Source organism: Misgurnus anguillicaudatus, chromosome 19, assembly GCF_027580225.2.
Source record: "Misgurnus anguillicaudatus chromosome 19, ASM2758022v2, whole genome shotgun sequence".
NCBI classification, from domain to species: Eukaryota; Metazoa; Chordata; class Actinopteri; order Cypriniformes; family Cobitidae; genus Misgurnus; species Misgurnus anguillicaudatus.
The window spans coordinates 24,285,996-24,306,934 of record NC_073355.2 but is presented as its reverse complement, the minus strand read 5'-3'; the positions used below and the strand labels follow the sequence as shown (position 1 = coordinate 24,306,934).

General features: G+C 36.8%; 2 protein-coding genes across 2 annotated transcripts in view; both read right to left on the bottom strand.

Moving 5' to 3' along the window:
* Positions 1–11,300, bottom strand: part of LOC141351252 (P-selectin-like) — a 34,158-nt gene extending 22,858 nt beyond the window's left edge. Inside the window, exons 1-6 of the mRNA XM_073857899.1 lie at positions 11,258–11,300; positions 11,063–11,128; positions 8,681–8,740; positions 8,488–8,553; positions 3,313–3,504; positions 3,026–3,217 (exon numbers count right to left, since the gene is read on the bottom strand). Coding sequence (XP_073714000.1) covers positions 3,026–3,217; positions 3,313–3,504; positions 8,488–8,553; positions 8,681–8,740; positions 11,063–11,128; positions 11,258–11,300 — 619 coding nt within the window. The remainder of the gene's footprint in view (positions 1–3,025; positions 3,218–3,312; positions 3,505–8,487; positions 8,554–8,680; positions 8,741–11,062; positions 11,129–11,257) is intronic.
* The window catches only part of ighd (immunoglobulin heavy constant delta), a 171,111-nt gene that overhangs the window by 48,648 nt on the left and 101,524 nt on the right, over positions 1–20,939 (bottom strand).

Below are 20,939 nucleotides of genomic sequence, written 5' to 3'. Positions count from 1 at the left end.
TTCACTAGCCGACGACTCGCTCGGCGTGGATGCATTGGCACACAGCTGGCCGCGAAACATGCGCAAATACGCGTTCCCTCCGGTGAGCCTCATTGCGCAAACCCTATGCAAAATCCGGGAGGACGAGGAGAGCGTGCTGTTGGTGGCACCGTATTGGACAACCAGGAGTTGGTTTCCAGAACTCACTCTCCTCGCGACAGCCCCTCCGTGGAAGATTCCCCTGAGGAAGGACCTTCTTTCTCAACAAGAGGGCACATTATGGCACCCGCGCCCCGACCTGTGGAACCTCCATGTGTGGTCTCTGGACGGGGCACGGAGGATATGAGTGATTTACCGCAAGAGGTATCTAACACTATTGCTGCTGCGCGAGCGCCGTCTACGAGACAGGCTTATGCGCTTAAATGGAACCTGTTTGTCGACTGGTGTTCTTCCCAAAGTGAAAACCCCCGAGAATGCCCGATTAGTGTTGTGCTTTTATATCTCCAGCGTCGTTTGGAGAATAGGCTGTCACCATCCACTTTTAAAGTCGATATCGCTGCGATATCAGCTCACCATTCACCCGTAAACGGTAGGACAGTGGGTCAGCACGACCTGGTCATTAGATTTCTCAGAGGCGCTCGAAGACTGAATCCGTCGCGTCCTCCCTCTATTCCTCCTTGGGACCTGTCCTTGGTGCTGAAATCACTCCAGGAAGCCCCATTCGAGCCTCTGCATAGTGTGAGTGTTAAATTTCTTACTATGAAAACATTAACTCTCCTTATATTCATGCATTTTCGGTCGATGAATCGTGCCTTCAGTTCGGGCCGGCTGCATCCAGCGTAACACTGAGACCCCGGCCCGGCATTGTGCCCAAAGTTCCCACCACTCCTTTCAGAGATCAAGTGGTGAACCTCCAAGCGCTGCCTTTGGAGGAGGCAGACCCAGCCATGGCTTTGTTATGCCCTGTTCGTGCACTACGTGTGTATATAGACAGGACGCAAAGTTTTAGGACCTCAGATCAGCTCTTTGTTTGTTATGGTGGTCAGCAGAAAGGAAAAGCTGTCACCAAGCAGAGGATGTCCCATTGGATTGTGGATACTATAGCCCTTGCATATCAAAAGCAGAATGTGCCTTGTCCATTTAATTTACGTGCTCACTCTACACGCAGTGTGGCATCATCTTGGGCACTGGCACTGGTGCTGTACATTTGTACCAATATGGAAGGCCATCGGGGCAAAAACGTCTCAAAAACTGTTTTTGCCTCTCCTCCACCGCCCTGATAGCTGGTGTTGCGGAGCATCCGCTGTCAACCTATCACTGATGTATTTTCTGTAAACCTGTGTAGGCTAGGCGTCCACATTTGTCCCCTACGTGGGGTTCATTTGTGTGTATAGTCCGTGGCGTTCTAATCCTCCACGTTTTTCCTTAGCAGAGCCTGCTCTGCATCTCTCTACATACCATGTATTGTTCAGAGACTTTTTTGAGCAACCTGTCGGTTGTTTCATATATATTTATGTCATCCATTAACCTTCTTAGGGGATGGCTTCCGCAGTGTTCTAGCTCCGCTCAGTTTAGATGCTTCCCCAGTTCGCTGCTTCACTTCGTGGGTTAAGGAACAGGTAGTGACCGGCCTTCTGCATTTCGCCTTAGGTTCCGCCCCTTTATGTGGAGGGCGGAGGGCTTTTGCAGGCACTGGAAGGGTTCAGCTGCAGTGGCGTTTTGGTAGAGATTCCCAATTCGTCGGTCACGACATGACGTCGTAGTGACCGGCTGAAAGGGAACGTCTCGGTTACGTATGTAACCCTCGTTCCCTGAAGGAAGGGAACGGAGACGTCACGTCCCGTCGCCACAGTTTGCTGTTCCATTGCTGTTTTCAGGCCGGGCACTGTTGCTCGGCTTCTCAGCAATAATATAGCTGATTTGGTATTATGCACCTGCGCCTTATATACGCACCTGGCGGGGCGGGGCGGCGCCGGCATTGTGCATATACCTGCATGCCAATTTCATTGCCGTTTTGTTCGTTTCTCGAAGTGGATGGATCCCAGCGGAGCGGTTCCCAATTCGTCGGTCACAATGTGACGTCTCCGTTCCCTTCCTTCAGGGAACGAGGGTTACATACGTAACCGAGACGTTTTGATTAATGACATTAATGTTTATATTTTTAATTAGTGTGTACAACTAGTCAACAAAATGAATATAACATGGCAAAGATGAATGCACATTTATATAGGCTATTGATTCAATAGATTATAGCATTTTGAATAAAAACTTGTCATGGATTTATTGCATTTTGTGGAAAAAATAATCCGTTTTTATAATAAATCTTTGAAAATCAACTTATGGATTTGAATTTTTTATGTTTTTATAACCTAAAGATGCTATGTGAAAGTTTGTAACAAAAAAAGTTGTTTTCATCTTGTCACTTTCTTGGTATAGAAAACACGTTTTTACCAAAATTTGTCAAAATGGATTTATTGCGTTTTGGAACCAAACTCTTCATATACACTTTATCTTGGTACTAACGAAATTTCATCAAAATCCATGGTGGAGAAGGTATTTAAATAAATTGCGGAAATTTGGTAGTCACATTTGTGGTGGTAGATTAGCAAATGTCCTGTCATAACGTCCACTGAAGGCATCGTTCTAAAAACCATGGGTCTGATGTCCATACCAACAGTAAATGTTCATGATTTCATTTGAAAGATCTAACAACATTCTACATTATGTCCATATTTCATGATATTATCTGAAAAAATGAGAAAGTTACAAGCAAAAACATGTGGAAAAATAAGCATTTTCGATCACATACCTTCTTTTGTAATTAATGTATAACATTTTGTATAATCCCTAATATTATAAATATCAGCATTTTTTCAATCCTCAACTGATTTTTACAATCCAGGTGTCTTTGTAAAGGGAAATTTCTGCTCTGTCCAGTCATGTGATACATTTTGAACTTAGGGGTGTTTGAAAATGTTGCCACTGGTCCATCGCTAATGAAAGTAGTTATATTTGCTTTACATAAGCTGAAGTAATTTCTACTCACGTTCACAGGTCGGTGGTTTGCCGGTCCATTTTGTGGTAGCAGTGCATTTTGTCGTATTGGACCCCTTCAGTTCATAACCCTCCTCACATGAGTATTCACATACAGAGTCATATGAAAAATTTCCATTGGGTCCAGAACATTTGACGCTACTATGATCTGGTCTGGGGATGTCCTCTGGTTTGCATTTTATAACTGAAAGAGTAGAAAATGGGCACCATTATATAAATTCATAGACATTAAAGCAGATCTATCACTAGACATTATGGGAAACACCTAAGCCTTCTTACTTTCACAGCTGGGTTGTGTATCATTCCATTGTCCTGTGGCTTCACAAAACAGTGTAGAGGAGCTGGATGTTCGTATTGTGTATCCTTCATTACAAGCAAACTCACAGGTGGATTTGTAGCTAAATTTGCCATTGCAATCGTAACACTTCATTGCTCCATTGTTTGGTGTGGTCAGCTCTGAACATTGAACAGCTGCAAACAAATGTACAGACATGTTAATAGAGACTGCTAAATATGAAAAGGAGAGATGCACTGATAGCACTTTTGTGTGATACCGATTTAAACAAAGAGATCTGGGGTGCGTTCTCCGATAACGTTGTCTCTTAGCGCGATACGAAGACTCAAAAGGTACACCTTAACTACAGGTATACCTTTCCTACGTGTGTTCTCCGAACTATACCTTAGGATGTTGCTTAAGGTAAACCTTCTTAAGTTCGACCTTAGCGTGTGCTGTCCATGGTGGAAGTTCTGAATAGGTTGATATCGATTGCTCGACAATCAATTATTCACTTTATGTAATAGGTTTCGCTGCGTTATAGGATAGCGCTGTTCTTTATTAAAGAAACATTTTAGAAATAGTTCAAGTTAAATTTATTAATCTGTTAAAAATATTTCAAATTGCAAACAACTAAATTCAACCTTCTATATTTTATATCAAACCCGTGCAAAACCCGCAACTTTATTTCCAAACGTATCATGTTTAAAGTGCTCCAATTCATCTGCTATTCACTTGAAAGGATAATTTATATTAGGGGTTCCCAATAAGTGCGTTGCACAGGGGAATAAAGTGGGTCGTGCAAGTAATTGGTTGTGCACTTAAAAATATATAAAAACAAACTGTTGTTGTTCATTAGTTCACGCATTTATTGTGCTTGGACAGTGGATGCGCAAGCAGCGTCGTTACAATGCGGATGAAGCTTAATGGACGCATTTCTGGAGCCTGTCTGTCTACCTCAAATATAACATATATATATATATATATGAAGAGTTTGGTTCCAAAATGCAACAAACGCCATTTTTGAAAAAAAAATGAGTTAGTGCCAGAATCAGTATTATATCAGGTCAGTATTATAAAGTAAATTCTTAATTTTATGCAAAATCCAATTTCCGCAGTGTTATTCTGTCATCTTTTCTCCCTTTTTTCCCAAAATGCAATAACGCCACTCCCCCTTTTCTACAGAATGCCATAAATCCACTCCCCCACAGATTACAGCGCACCTCACGCAATGTAAACAAAGAATGGCGGCGCGTTGAGTACACGGAATCCTAGTTTTCCTCATCTACTATGTACTTCGTGATCACCAAACAAACAAAAACAAAATAATACTTTAAAAGCATTGATAAACTTGTGATGGTTTTCTGTGACGGGAAAGAAACGTAAGCCATCAACATGTAATAATTTACGCAGAGGAACTCGGGAGACCGGTGCTTGTTTGGCCGGGCTGACAGCATCAAGTTACTGTCATGATAACACATTGATCCCAGGGGATTTTATGAAAAACTTTCCATAATTTTACTCAAAGTCAACGAAAATCGAGCAGGACCAAAACATTTTACAGCTGATCGCTTTGAAAAACGTTAAGCGAGGACGTCAAGTATAACCGATGACTTCTTAATATCACAAAGTAAGTGTTTTGATTAATGACATTAATTTTTATATTTTTAATTAGTGTGTACAACTAGTCAACTAAATGAATATAACATGGCAAAGATGAATGCACATTTATATAGGCGATTGATTCAATAGATTTATAGCATTTTTAATAAAAACTTGTCATGGATTTATTGCATTTTGATTTTGTGGAAAAAATAATCCGTTTTTATAATAAATCTTTGAAAATCAAGTTATGGATTTGAATTTTTTTATGTTTTTATAACCTAAAGATGCTATGTGAAAGTTTGTAACAGAAAATACTGGTTTTCATCTTGTCACTTTCTTGGTATAGAAAACACGTTTTTACAGAAATTTGTCAAAATGGATTTATTGCGTTTTGGAACCAAACTCTTCATATATATATATATATATATTTGTCAAAATGGATTTATTGCGTTTTGGAACCAAACTCTTCATATACATATATATATAGTAGATTCAGTAGATTATATATATATATATATATATATATATATATATATATATATATATACTCGGGAGACCGAGTATAATAGCAGTACAATGTGACTAACCAGAATAATCAAGGTTTTTAGTATATTTTTTTATTGCTACGTGGCAAACAAGTTACCAGTAGGTTCAGTAGATTCTCAGAAAACAAATGAGACCCAGCATTCATGATATGCACGCTCTTAAGGCTGTGCAATTGAGCAATTAGTTGAATTAGTTGAAAGGGGTGTGTTCAAAAAAATAGCAGTGTGGCATTCAATCACTGAGGTTATCAATTTTGTGAAGAAACAGGTGTGAATCAGGTGGCCCCTATCTAAGGATGAAGCCAACACTTGTTGAACATGCATTTGAAAGCTGAGGAAAATGGGTCATTCAAGACATTGTTCAGAAGAACAGCGTACTTTGATTAAAAAGTTGATTGGAGAAGGGAAAACCTAAAAAGAGGTGCAAAAAATGATAGGCTGTTCAGCTAAAATGATCTCCAATGCCTTAAAATGGAGAACAAAACCAGAGAGACGTGGAAGAAAACGGAAGACAACCATCAAAATGGATAGAAGAATAACCAGAATGGCAAAGGCTCAGCCAATGATCACCTCCAGGATGATCAAAGACAGTCTGGAGTTACCTGTAAGTACTGTGACAGTTAGAAGACGTCTGTGTGAAGCTAATCTATTTTCAAGAATCCCCCGCAAAGTCCCTCTGTTAAAAAAGGCATGTGCAGAAGAGGTTACAATTTGCCAAAGAACACATCAACTGGCCTAAAGAGAAATGGAGGAACATTTTGTGGACTGATGAGAGTAACATTGTTCTTTTTGGGTCCAAGGGCCACAGGCAGTTTGTGAGACGACCCCCAAACTCTGAATTCAAGCCACAGTGCACAGTGAAGACAGTGAAGCATGGAGGTGCAAGCATCATGATATGGGCATGTTTCTCCTACTATGGTGTTGGGCCTATTTATCGCATACCAGGGATCATGGATCAGTTTGCATATGTTAAAATACTTGAAGAGGTCATGTTGCCCTATGCTGAAGAGGACATGCCCTTGAAATGATTGTTTCAACAAGACAATGACCCAAAACACACTAGTAAACGGGCAAAGTCTTGGTTCCAAACCAACTTAATTAATGTTATGGAGTGGCCAGCCCAATCTCCAGACCTTACTCCAATTGAGAACTTGTGGGGTGATATCAAAAATGCTGTTTCTGAAGCAAAACCAAGAAATGTGAATGAATTGTGGAATGTTGTTAAAGAATCATGGAGTGGAATAACAGCTGAGAGGTGCCACAAGTTGGTTGACTCCATGCCACACAGATGTCAAGCAGTTTTAAAAAAACTGTGGTCATACAACTAAATATTAGTTTAGTGATTCACAGGATTGCTAAATCCCAGAATTTTTTTTTTTTGTACAAAATAGTTTTGAGTTTGTACAGTCAAAGGTAGACACTGCTATTTTTTTGAACACACCCCCTTCAACCAACTGCCCAACTGCACAGCCCCAAGAGCGCGCACACCACGAATGCTGGGTCCCGCCCGCCCTCTGAGAATCCACCGAACCCACCGGCAACCTGTTTGCCACGCAGCAACAAAAAATACACTAAAAACCCTGATCACTCTGGCCAGTCACATTGCACTGCTACCACTTTGAACAAGACTGTATATATACAGTTGTTAAAAACAACACATTAGTGTTGATTGTGGGACGACACACTACATGTGTTGTCCCAGAATTCACCCAACACTGTGTTATTATTGAAACAGCACATTTTGTGTTACTTTTAACACAACATGTGTTATATTTTAACACAAAATCAACACAAAATGACACATAATGTGTTTAAATTACACATATGGCCACTTGATTGATGGATGAACTGCCACTGCGGTCACTAGAATCAAGCTAGGCAGGCGTGGTTTCAGCAACCAGACACTTCAGCTTCACCCATGTCACGCCTCTTTACCCATTTTCGGATATCCACGAATGATGCCCGATGAAGCGCTGCCAAGATGACGACGGCAGGTAACACTTATATTGAATTGTATGAGCAAGTAGGCTATTTATGTAAGAGTTGCAAAATTATAGAGCAGGGCAACGCATGACAAATGTCTAATCGAGAGTCAATAAACATTTATGTAAACCAGATTAGTGCTGAGATAAACTCATTTGCATTTAAAAGAACAGAATAAATTACACATATTGTGTTAAAAGCTTAATGCCTAACAGTGGTGGTTCTAGACCATTTCAACTGGGGGGGGGGGGGGGCAATCTGGGGCCAGTTGTACTGTTAGAGGGGCCAGTTACATTTAGACCTTATTCTTGTCATATCATTTTCTGCACTGCACTAAAGGCATTAACAGGCAAAATACCATGTTTATAATCAATCAACAATGTATTTGCATTTCAACTTTATTTTTTACATTTGCATTACATCATGAATTTGAAACAAACTTCTAATTTTCAAAAGCCTCATACAGCTTGTGCCTATGTGCTTTGAACTTGAAAGCTCATTGACTGTATATCACCTTTAAGCGTTTATTGTGCAGCTGTCTAAATGAGTGGGAGTTAAAAAAAAAACAAGTAGCCTACATTAATTCAAATTCTCTATTAATTAAACATCCAATAAGTTTTCTGAGAGTGAAATGATTAACCTAATATACTAAAGATGCGTGTCATGTCACATCTTGGTTTCGGTTTAAAAACATGCAGGAATTTGGAAATAAAATGCAGGACTTGCTTGAAGTTTAAAGAGTTATTGACTGATTTATGTTAAAAAGTTATTAAGATCGACAAGACTCGCGCTCAGGGCCGTTTGAAGGAATTTGGGGGCCCCAAGCAAAATGGACATGGAGGCCCCCCACACGCACGCAAAGCCTACAGGAACCACAGCATATCCATACAGTTTAAGGTTTACAGTTTAATGTTTATTTACACAGTTTGGTGGGAATTCAATAGTGTTTTGCACTGGTTTTTTTTCTAACAATATGACAGCACACACTTATCAGTTTAAACTCTGGGATGTGCATGATATCAGCTATAATTATAGAGCTTGTGGTACCTTGTGCTATAGTGGAAACATCAGCACTGAGAAGTGATGCATCTGTTGTTGTTGAGGATGGTGTATCTGGGAAAATAATTGAAAAAAATCTGAAATTACCTGTTAAGTAGATTTCACCATTTCACTGTTAGCATATTGAAAGAGGTCAGTACAGGTATAAACAGCTCAGCTCAGTGAGAGAAATTCACTCTACCTTCATCAGTGGATGTGTCTTTAGGAAGAGCCTGCGCGCTGAGAAATTTAAGCAAAGCACCTTGAGGGAGAAAGAAAAGATGGTAACACTTTATAATAACAATCATATAAAGATGGTAAATTGATAGTTAATTAAACTTCAATTGTCATTTAGCTGTTAGCAAACAGTCTTTTTACTGTACAATGAAATTATAATTAAATGACTAATTATTAGTAGTGTTGTAAATTAACAGTTTATTGTAACACACATATCTATCATATAATATATATGGGTATTGGGTAATGATTAAAAATGCTTGTAAATCTTTAAGAAACCATTTTTAAAACATCTATAAACATTAAAGATAGACGGACTAAATATTCCTAACACTTTGTTAAGGGTTACTAACTTAGTTCGTTTGTAAACTTTCTATAAACATAGACAAAGTTGAAACAAATGACTATAATACTTTTTTTAAATAGTTAATCAACAGTACCAGTGAAACATGTGGGTTGTCCTGATACTGTAGGCCTACTTGTAACAGTGTAAACATTGCTACACAGAATAATGTAACTGTTCAAGATCCATTGGTAACTAATGTCATATTTGCATAAACTGTCACTACTGTATATCCTGACACTAGCACATTAAGATAAGCTATGAAAAAATAATGTTCCTCTGACTCTTTCTGGTAAATAACGTATAGATGGTTTACAAAGTATTTATTAAGTAAAACGATTGGTTTGCTAACAGTTAAATAACAATAACTAAGGATTAAATAACTAACAATTTACCATCTATTAATGATGGTTATTATAAAGTGTTACCGAAAAGATATGTTAGCAATAGCATTTCCGTATTTTAATATTTATAAGGGATGCGGGCTGCTTTCACAACTACCAATGCTTAAAAACTTCCCAAATATTGTTTGATGCACATAATTTATCGTGTCGTTTTCCTAACCCCATTTGGTAAATACATTATTTTGTTAAATAGATTATCACGGTGTGGAATAGTTCGTTTCATTTGCACTTTCATTAAAACCTTACAAAGCTACAGCAACGTCATGGAATTAAACAGCGATTTTGGAACAGATGTGCGTCTTCCTTATCTCGTTAAAAAATATATTACAATAAGTAACCATGTTCCGTTTGTTCGAGAAAAACAGTTGGACTAACTGTTCGTTGCTAGCAGCATTTGCCGTCAGGCAGGTATAGCTAACATATACAGATTTTTGCTATACTGCCTACCTGCTGCAAAATTACATAATTTGCACAAGACAACAAGTAGAGCTATTTCATCCAATGTAAATTATTACTTACCACTATCTTGTTTTTTTCGTATGTCTTGTGTAATTAAATAAAATAAATAAAAAAACTAAAAGGGTCATTTTTTACAGTTAGGTTAAAAGAAGTTTGATATTAGCAGCGTTTTTAAGATTTTAAACTAATTCCAAAACAGCTTGCGTTCCTAAATAAGGGACGCGCGGAAAACGTCATTCATGTCATCTTAAAGATTACACTCATTCACTTCACACACATATTATTAGTGCTTTAAGGGGTTTATAATTTAGCGCTGTTCCAGTAAACACGTGATTATGTCTGGCCGAATATTTTCTCTGTTATTCGGATGAATTCGTTATTCGTTTTATAGCCATTATCCGTGCCCTTCCGAAGAACGTATTCGACTTCGGGCACATCAATTGCTAACCATCATTTATCAAAATATATTTTTTTGGGTTCATCAGAAAAAAAGAAATTCATACAGGTTTAGAACAACATGAGGATGAGAAAATGACAGAATTTTCAATTTAAGGTGAACTATCAGTGCACTTATTACTTCGTCTGTCTATCTTAGTATTTTTCAGTTTTCCATTATTTGCTGATGAGAATAAATTTATATATTTATTTTACCACCTTCATTTATACACTTTGTCGTGTCTTTTTGTTGTTATTACTACTGTTATGAAAACCCGCAAACGGTTCTATGATACTGTTGTGTTCCGCTTTAAGCAGTCATATTCCGCATTGTTTTCTGTTCTGCATTGTCTCTGTTGCGTTCCCGGAAATAAAATGCAGGACTTGCTTGAAGTTTAAAGAGTTATTGACTGATTTATGTTTAAAAGTTATTAAGATCGACAAGACTCGCGCTCAGGGCCGTTTGAAGGAATTTGGGGGCCCCAAGCAAAATGGACATGGAGGCCCCCCACACGCACGCAAAGCCTAGAGGAACCACAGCATATCCATACAGTTTAAGGTTTACAGTTTAATGTTTATTTACACAGTTTGGTGGGAATTCAATAGTGTTTTTCACTGTTTTTTTTCTAACAATATGACAGTACACACTTCAGTTTAAACTCTGGGATGTGCATGATATCAGCTATAATTATAGAGCTTGTGGTACCTTGTGCTATAGTGGAAACATCAGCACTGAGAAGTGATGCATCTGTTGATGTTGAGGATGGTGTAGCTGGGAAAATAATTGAAAAAAAAATCTGAAATTACCTGTTAAGTAGATTTCACCATTTCACTGTTAGCATATTGAAAGAGGTCAGTACAGGTATAAACAGCTCAGCTCAGTGAGAGAAATTCACTCTACCTTCATCAGTGGGTATATCTTTAGGAAGAGCCTGCGCGCGCATATTAGTGTGGATTGTGGGATGACACACTAAATGATTTGTCCCAGAATTCACCCATCACTGTGTTATTATTGAAACATCACATTTTGGGCTCTATCTTACACCCGGCGCAATGCAGCGCAATGTGCGACGCAAGTGTCTTTCGCTAGTTTCCACCCTAATTTTCACGTTTAGCGCTGCGTTGTTTAAATAGCAAATGCATTTGCGCCCCCTTTTGCGCCCATGGGCGTTCTGGTCTGAAAACGAGGCGTGTTCAGGCGCATTGTTGGCGTGTTGCTATTTTGAGGCAACTAAAATAGACTACGCCATTGACCAACAAAAACCTGGTCTAAAGTCTAAAGTCAATGGCGCAATATGTTTTATGTTATTTAAAGAGCGCATTAATATGCGCCTATAAACGGGAGGACAACGCGGGTTTGCTTATGACAAAGTACATGAATGCCCAGCAGCACAAAAATGCTTTTAAATATGAAAGATTAAAGGATTGAATGTAAAAGATTATTATTGAGTCTCTTGGACATAATTGAGGACTTATTATGAGACGTTAGAAGGCGCAAAGAGCAGCTTCACCTGCAGCCTGGTAAGTAAATAAAAGCTTTGCTTTAAACAAATGCATCTGTTTTTAAATGTTTTTTTTTAATGCTACCTCACGGATTTATTGTATATGATGACTCTGTACCTGTGGATATGGTGAGATGAAAAACATTTTAAGTAATGCTTAAAAAAAACGCTGTCCAAAGTGCTGAAACGTGCGGAGAGCCGTTTGTAAATTCTTTATCTCCTGTTTGTTACAAATAAAGTATTTTTAGAGTACAAACCTTATCTTAGATACTTGTAAATTATGTTTTGATGATATTGGATAGCCATACATTTAAAGCAATTAAAAGCCTGCTTTTTACTTCCATGACTAAAAGAAAACGGGTTTTAAAGGTTTTAATAAAAAAATAACAATTTCAATACAAGTGGAAAAACAACACAATTATTTAACATTAATCTTCAACTGGGGATCTTCTACCTCCGCTTAGTTTTTCAGTTTACAAAGTCCGTCGTCTAAATAGGGATTAGACATAGCGCCAGCGCAACTTGCTTTTAAAGGGGATGAGAGCTGAGTCTCTCATTGGTTTACTGCACGTTACGCCCAAAATACTCCCATTACAATAGGACCTACCCTTTTCGACCATGCGTTCAGCGCAAAAACCATTTTTCCCGTCGTTAAATTAGCAAAAGTGGATTCGGACACGCCCATTTAGACGTTGCGTTGTGCGCTTTAGACAATGCGCTTAGATCGTTAAAATAGGGCCCTGTGTGTTACTTTTAACACAACATGTGCTATATTTTAACACAAAATCAACACAAAATGACACATAATGGGGCGGTTTCCCGGACCAGGATTAGCTTAATCCAGGACTAGGCCTTAGTATAATTAGGAAATATAACTAGTTTTAACAAACATGCCTTACTAAAAACATTACCTGTGTGCATTTTGAGGCAAAACAAAGGGCCCTGATGTATTTTAGATATGTCAGTGCAAGTTGTTTTCAGTTTAGAGAGCTCTTAAAAGTGTTTAAGTCTAGGACTAGACTTAATCCCTGTCCGGGAAACTGCCCCATTGTGTTTAAATTACACATATTGTGTTAAAAGCTTAACGCCCAACAGTGGCGGTTCTAGACCATTTCAACTGGGGGGGGGGGGCAATCTGGGGCCAGTTGTACTGTTAGAGGGGCCAGTTACATTTAGACCTTATTCTTGTCATATCATTTTCTGCACTGCACTAAAGGCATTAACAGGCAAAATACCATGTTTATAATCAATCAACAATGTATTTGCATTTCAACTTTATTTTTTACATTTGCATTACATCATGAAGTTGAAACAAACTTCTAATTTTCAAAAGCCTCATACAGCTTGTGCCTATGTGCTTTGAACTTGAAAGCTCATTGACTGTATATCACCTTTAAGCGTTTATTGTGCAGCACAGTTACATATGTGACCCATTCTGTCTAAATGAGTGGGAGTTTAAAAAACAAAACAAGTAGCCTACATTAATTCAAATACTCTATTAATTAAACATCCAATAAGTTTTCTGAGAGTGAAATGATTAACCTAATATACTAAGATGCGTGTCATCGTCATGTCACATCTTGGTTTCGGTTTAAAAACATGCAGGAATTTGGAAATAAAATGCAGGACTTGCTTGAAGTTTAAAGAGTTATTGACTGATTTATGTTAAAAAGTTATTAAGATTGACAAGACTCGCGCTCAGGGCCGTTTGAAGGAATTTGGGGGCCCCAAGCAAAATGGACATGGAGGCCCCCCACACGCACGCAAAGCCTAGAGGAACCACAGCATATCCATACAGTTTAAGGTTTACAGTTTAATGTTTATTTACACAGTTTGGTGGGAATTCAATAGTGTTTTGCACTGTTTTTTTTCTAACAATATACACACTTCAGTTTAAACTCTGGGATGTGCATGATATCAGCTATAATTATAGAGCTTGTGGTACCTTGTGCTATAGTGGAAACATCAGCACTGAGAAGTGATGCATTTGTTGATGTTGAGGATGGTGTAGCTGGGAAAATAATTGAAAAAAATCTGAAATTACCTGTTAAGTAGATTTCACCATTTCACTGTTAGCATATTGAAAGAGGGGAGTACAGGTATAAACAGCTCAGCTCAGTGAGAGAAATTCACTCTACCTTCATCAGTGGATGTGTCTTTAGGAAGAGCCTGCGCGCTGAGAAATTTAAGCAAAGCACCTTGAGGGAGAAAGAAAAGATGGTAACACTTTATAATAACAATCATATAAAGATGGTAAATTGATAGTTAATTAATCTTCAATTGTCATTTAGCTGTTAGCAAACTGTCTTTTTACTGTACAATGAAATTATAATTAAATGACTAATTATTAGTAGTGTTGTAAATTAACAGTTTATTGTAACACACATATCTATCATATAATATATATGGGTATCGGGTAATGATTAAAAATGCTTGTAAATCTTTAAAAAACCATTTTTAAAACATCTATAAACATTAAAGATAGACGGACTAAATATTCCTAACACTTTGTTAAGGGTTACTAACTTAGTTCGTTTGTAAACTTTCTATAAACATAGACAAAGTTGAAACAAATGACTATAATACTTTTTTTAAATAGTTAATCAACAGTACCAGTGAAACATGTGGGTTGTCCTGATACTGTAGGCCTACTTGTAACAGTGTAAACATTGCTACACAGAATAATGTAACTGTTCAAGATCCATTGGTAACTAATGTCATATTTGCATAAACTGTCACTACTGTATATCCTGACACTAGCACATTAAGATAAGCTATGAAAAAATAATGTTCCTCTGACTCTTTCTGGTAAATAACGTATAGATGGTTTACAAAGTATTTATTAAGTAAAACGATTGGTTTGCTAACAGTTAAATAACAATAACTAAGGATTAAATAACTAACAATTTACCATCTATTAATGATGGTTATTATAAAGTGTTACCGAAAAGATATGTTAGCAATAGCATTTCCGTATTTTAATATTTATAAGGGATGCGGGCTGCTTTCACAACTACCAATGCTTAAAAACTTCCCAAATATTGTTTGATGCACATAATTTATCGTGTCGTTTTCCTAACCCCATTTGGTAAATACATTATTTTGTTAAATAGATTATCACGGTGTGGAATAGTTCGTTTCATTTGCACTTTCATTAAAACCTTACAAAGCTACAGCAACGTCATGGAATTAAACAGCGATTTTGGAACAGATGTGCGTCTTCCTTATCTCGTTTAAAAATATATTACAATAAGTAACCATGTTCCGTTTGTTCGAGAAAAACAGTTGGACTAACTGTTCGTTGCTAGCAGCATTTGCCGTCAGGCAGGTATAGCTAACATATACAGATTTTTGCTATACTGCCTACCTGCTGCAAAATTACATAATTTGCACAAGACAACAAGTAGAGCTATTTCATCCAATGTAAATTATTACTTACCACTATCTTGTTTTTTTCGTATGTCTTGTGTAATTAAATAAAATAAATAAAAAAACTAAAAGGGTCATTTTTTACAGTTAGGTTAAAAGAAGTTTGATATTAGCAGCGTTTTTAAGATTTTAAACTAATTCCAAAACAGCTTGCGTTCCTAAATAAGGGACGCGCGGAAAACGTCATTCATGTCATCTTAAAGATTACACTCATTCACTTCACACACATATTATTCGTGCTTTAAGGGGTTTATAATTTAGCGCTGGTCCAGCAAACACGTGATTGTGTCTGGCCGAATATTTTCTCTGTTATTCGGATGAATTCGTTATTCGTTTTATAGCCATTATCCGTGCCCTTCCGAAGAACGTATTCGACTTCGGGCACATCAATTGCTAACCATCATTTATCAAAATATATTTTTTTGGGTTCATCAGAAAAAAAGAAATTCATACAGGTTTAGAACAACATGAGGATGAGAAAATGACAGAATTTTCAATTTAAGGTGAACTATCAGTGCACTTATTACTTCGTCTGTCTATCTTAGTATTTTTCAGTTTTCCATTATTTGCTGATGAGAATAAATTTATATATTTATTTTACCACCTTCATTTATACACTTTGTCGTGTCTTTTTGTTGTTATTACTACTGTTATGAAAACCCGCAAACGGTTCTATGATACTGTTGTGTTCCGCTTTAAGCAGTCATATTCCGCATTGTTTTCTGTTCTGCATTGTCTCTGTTGCGTTCCCGGAAATAAAATGCAGGACTTGCTTGAAGTTTAAAGAGTTATTGACTGATTTATGTTTAAAAGTTATTAAGATCGACAAGACTCGCGCTCAGGGCCGTTTGAAGGAATTTGGGGGCCCCAAGCAAAATGGACATGGAGGCCCCCCACACGCACGCAAAGCCTAGAGGAACCACAGCATATCCATACAGTTTAAGGTTTACAGTTTAATGTTTATTTACACAGTTTGGTGGGAATTCAATAGTGTTTTTCACTGTTTTTTTTCTAACAATATGACAGTACACACTTCAGTTTAAACTCTGGGATGTGCATGATATCAGCTATAATTATAGAGCTTGTGGTACCTTGTGCTATAGTGGAAACATCAGCACTGAGAAGTGATGCATCTGTTGATGTTGAGGATGGTGTAGCTGGGAAAATAATTGAAAAAAAATCTGAAATTACCTGTTAATTAGATTTCACCATTTCACTGTTAGCATATTGAAAGAGGTCAGTACAGGTATAAACAGCTCAGCTCAGTGAGAGAAATTCACTCTACCTTCATCAGTGGATATATCTTTAGGAAGAGCCTGCGCGCGCATATTAGTGTGGATTGTGGGATGACACACTAAATGATTTGTCCCAGAATTCACCCATCACTGTGTTATTATTGAAACATCACATTTTGTGTTACTTTTAACACAACATGTGTTATATTTTAACACAAAATCAACACAAAATGACACATAATGTGTTTAAATTACACATATTGTGTTAAAAGCTTAACACCCAACAGTGGCGGTTCTAGACCATTTCAACTGGGGGGGGGGGGGGGCAATCTGGGGCCAGTTGTACTGTTAGAGGGGCCAGTTACATTTAGACCTTATTCTTGTCATATCATTTTCTGCACTGCACTAAAGGCATTAACAGGCAAAATACCATGTTTATAATCAATCAACAATGTATTTGCATTTCAACTTTATTTTTTACATTTGCATTACATCATGAAGTTGAAACAAACTTCTAATTTTCAAAAGCCTCATACAGCTTGTGCCTATGTGCTTTGAACTTGAAAGCTCATTGACTGTATATCACCTTTAAGCGTTTATTGTGCAGCACAGTTACATATGTGACCCATTCTGTCTAAATGAGTGGGAGTTTAAAAAAAAAAACAAGTAGCCTACATTAATTCAAATACTCTATTAATTAAACATCCAATAAGTTTTCTGAGAGTGAAATGATTAACCTAATATACTAAGATGCGTGTCATCGTCATGTCACATCTTGGTTTCGGTTTAAAAACATGCAGGAATTTGGAAATAAAATGCAGGACTTGCTTGAAGTTTAAAGAGTTATTGACTGATTTATGTTAAAAAGTTATTAAGATTGACAAGACTCGCGCTCAGGGCCATTTGAAGGAATTTGGGGGCCCCAAGCAAAATGGACATGGAGGCCCCCCACACGCACGCAAAGCCTAGAGGAACCACAGCATATCCATACAGTTTAAGGTTTACAGTTTAATGTTTATTTACACAGTTTGGTGGGAATTCAATAGTGTTTTGCACTGTTTTTTTCTAACAATATACACACTTCAGTTTAAACTCTGGGATGTGCATGATATCAGCTATAATTATAGAGCTTGTGGTACCTTGTGCTATAGTGGAAACATCAGCACTGAGAAGTGATGCATTTGTTGATGTTGAGGATGGTGTAGCTGGGAAAATAATTGAAAAAAAATCTGAAATTACCTGTTAAGTAGATTTCACCATTTCACTGTTAGCATATTGAAAGAGGTCAGTACAGGTATAAACAGCTCAGCTCAGTGAGAGAAATTCACTCTACCTTCATCAGTGGATGTATCTTTAGGAAGAGCCTGCGCGCACACATTAGTGTTGATTGTGGGATGACACACTAAATGTGTTGTCCCAGAATTCACCCATCACTGTGTTATTATTGAAACAGCACATTTTGTGTTACTTTTAACACAACGTGTTATATTTTAACACAAAATCAACACAAAATGACACATAATGTGTTTAAATTACACATATTGTGTTAAAAGCTTAACGCCCACGCCCAAAGATGTGTAAAAAATTAACACATCCTTTTTAAGAGTGTAGTGTTAAACCAAAAACCTTTAGGAACTATTTCTATCTTACCTTGTTTATAGTCTGTTAAACCTTATTCCACTATGAAGAAACTTGATGCAACTAAAAGGCTCTGTGGATGTTAAAGGTTCTGTACCTTACACATAATTTTATAAACCTTTATTTTTAATGTGAAGAGAATGACAGAAACACACACCAGATAAGATTCATAAAGTGCGACTTATAAAAGGACCCCCACCCTCGTTGTCGTGTCGTATAACAGCAGAGCTTAACTTACTTGGAGCAACAATTGCTTCCTTTTTGGCGACAGAATTTCCAGCTTCGCATTTGTAAGGTTTATCAGGAGTAAAGTCGCTTTTCTTCACACGCAGATGGCTGATTTGGGTGTAATCTCCCTCGCGTTCGATTGTTGGATACTGCACAAAATCATTCACCTGTTGTCCTTTAGGATCTGTCCATTTGAATGTGAGCGAGTCCGCGGGCGAGAAACCTTTTGCAATGCAGCCGACAGTCAGGAAACCATCAGAACCGGAACCACATTCAGAAAGGCCAAAGACATACTGTGGTGCTGATGGCTGAGCTGTAGACACATCACATTTTTATTATTTAAACACATTCACAACCTGTCAAGGGTGATTGACAAAATATCTTGTGATACGTATGTTATATTATTTTGATAAAATGTACAGGTAGTACCCAGCAAACACAGAACGTTCCCCTAACGTTAGTTTTTGGTTATATTTTGGTTATTTTTTTGGGAACCAAAAAATAACGTTCTGGGAACGTTATTTTTAGGTTTTATTTTTGCAACCATAAAATAACGTTCCCATAACGTTGTAGGGTGGTTATTTTTAAATAACCTAAAAAAACTTATACAGAACGTTATTTTTTGGTTATTTTTGGTTATTTTTTTGGAACCATAAAATAACGTTCCCATAACGTTGCAGGGTGGTTATTTTTAAAATAACCTAAAAATAACTTATACAGAACGTTATATTTTGGTTATTTTTTGGTTATTTTTTGGAACCATAAAATAACGTTCCCATAACGTTGCAGGGTGGTTATTTTTAAAATAACCTAAAAATAACTTATACAGAACGTTATTTTTTGGTTGTTTTTTGGGTTATTTTTTGGTTATTTTTTTGGAACCATAAAATAACGTTCCCATAACGTTGCAGGGTGGTTATTTTTAAAATAACCTAAAAATAACTTATACAGAACATTATTTTTTGGTTATTTTTTTGGAACCATAAAATAACGTTTTCATAACGTTGCAGGGTGGTTATTTTTAAATAACGTAAAAATAACTTATACAGAACGTTAGTTTTTGGTTATTTTTTGGTTATTTTCTGGAACCATAAAGTAACCTAAAAATAACGTATACATAACGTTCTCTAATGGTTATTTTTTGGTTATGTTTTTTTTAGGAAATGAAGTGAATGCATAATTAAACCCATTATTCCTTTAGTGTGCACGTCTAATATGCGCGTGCTTGTACACGAGCTTACCGCCTTCTTCACGAGTACCCGCTTTATCTTGTGCTCAGGAAAAGTCGTTAATTAAAAAAATAACGGTCCTTTTGTTTTTACCTCAGAGACTAACATTATTTTAGCGGTTCTTTTGTATCTTTCTTGATTTAGTAACTTAAATATGTGAGAAGAAATATATATACGAGTGATTTCCAATCGATTTGAGGAGAATTTGAGGAGAATAAAATGTTAGAAACTTTTTATTGTTGTAAAAACGGATAGCCGACTAACTGTGGTAAGATCTTTTAATCTAAAGTGACTGATTTATTTATCATTGCGTTTTAACTTCAGAGTATAACATTCTAGCGATTTCTTTTTTTGTTTCTTCATTAGTAGCTTAAATATGTGAAAACGAAAATATATTTTAATTATTTCCATGAAGAGAATATGAAGAAATATGAAACTGAGAGAGAGATGCTGATTGTTGTTACTTAATAATGGAGAAGCGGCTGCTGTAAGGTCTGTTAAACTAAAGTGAATTAAATGTTTATATATTTTCAATAAATATCTGTTTTAAGTCTTCTTTATTGTGTTGAAGTCACTGGTTATTTATATATTTGATAAAATATAATGTTATCTAAATACATAATATGTGATGTGTTGAGGTATTTTTATATAAAATAACCTGTGTTATATAATGGTATAATATTTTAATAGACATTTTTTCCAGTAATAGCATAATTTAATTATTATAGATTTTGTATTAAATCAATTATTTTATTCCTCCTTATACGGAAATGTGTTTTACTTATTTTAGATAGATATGATAGATAAAAACACAGCATGGGATGTACTAATAGACGGTCCGTACTTTTGTAAGCCTTCACTTCTTCACTGAGGCTGGAGTCTTGAGCTCTGCGCGCTCTGTCAGTGCGTGCACGGAGCCGCGGCAACGCGCCCTGGTGAGATCATTTCACTCCATGTCAACTGTGCATTTTCCAAGGTTTGTTTTTGGTTAGCCAGGAAAGTTTTTAGGTTATTTTAACGTTTTCCTAACGTTAGTTTTTGGTTCCCATAACGTTATTTTCCAATGTTTGTTTTTGGTTAGCCAGGAAAGTTTTCTTTACAGAAATAGAACGTTATTTTTAGGTTATTTTAACGTTTTCCTAACGTTATTCTAACGTTTTCATAACGTTAGGAAAACGTTAAAATAACCCAAAAATAACGTTCTATTTCTGTAAAGAAAACTTTCCTGGCTAACCAAAAACAAACCTTGGAAAATAACGTTATGGGAACCAAAAACTAACGTTAGGGGAACGTTTTGAGAACCAAAAACTAACGTTAGGGGA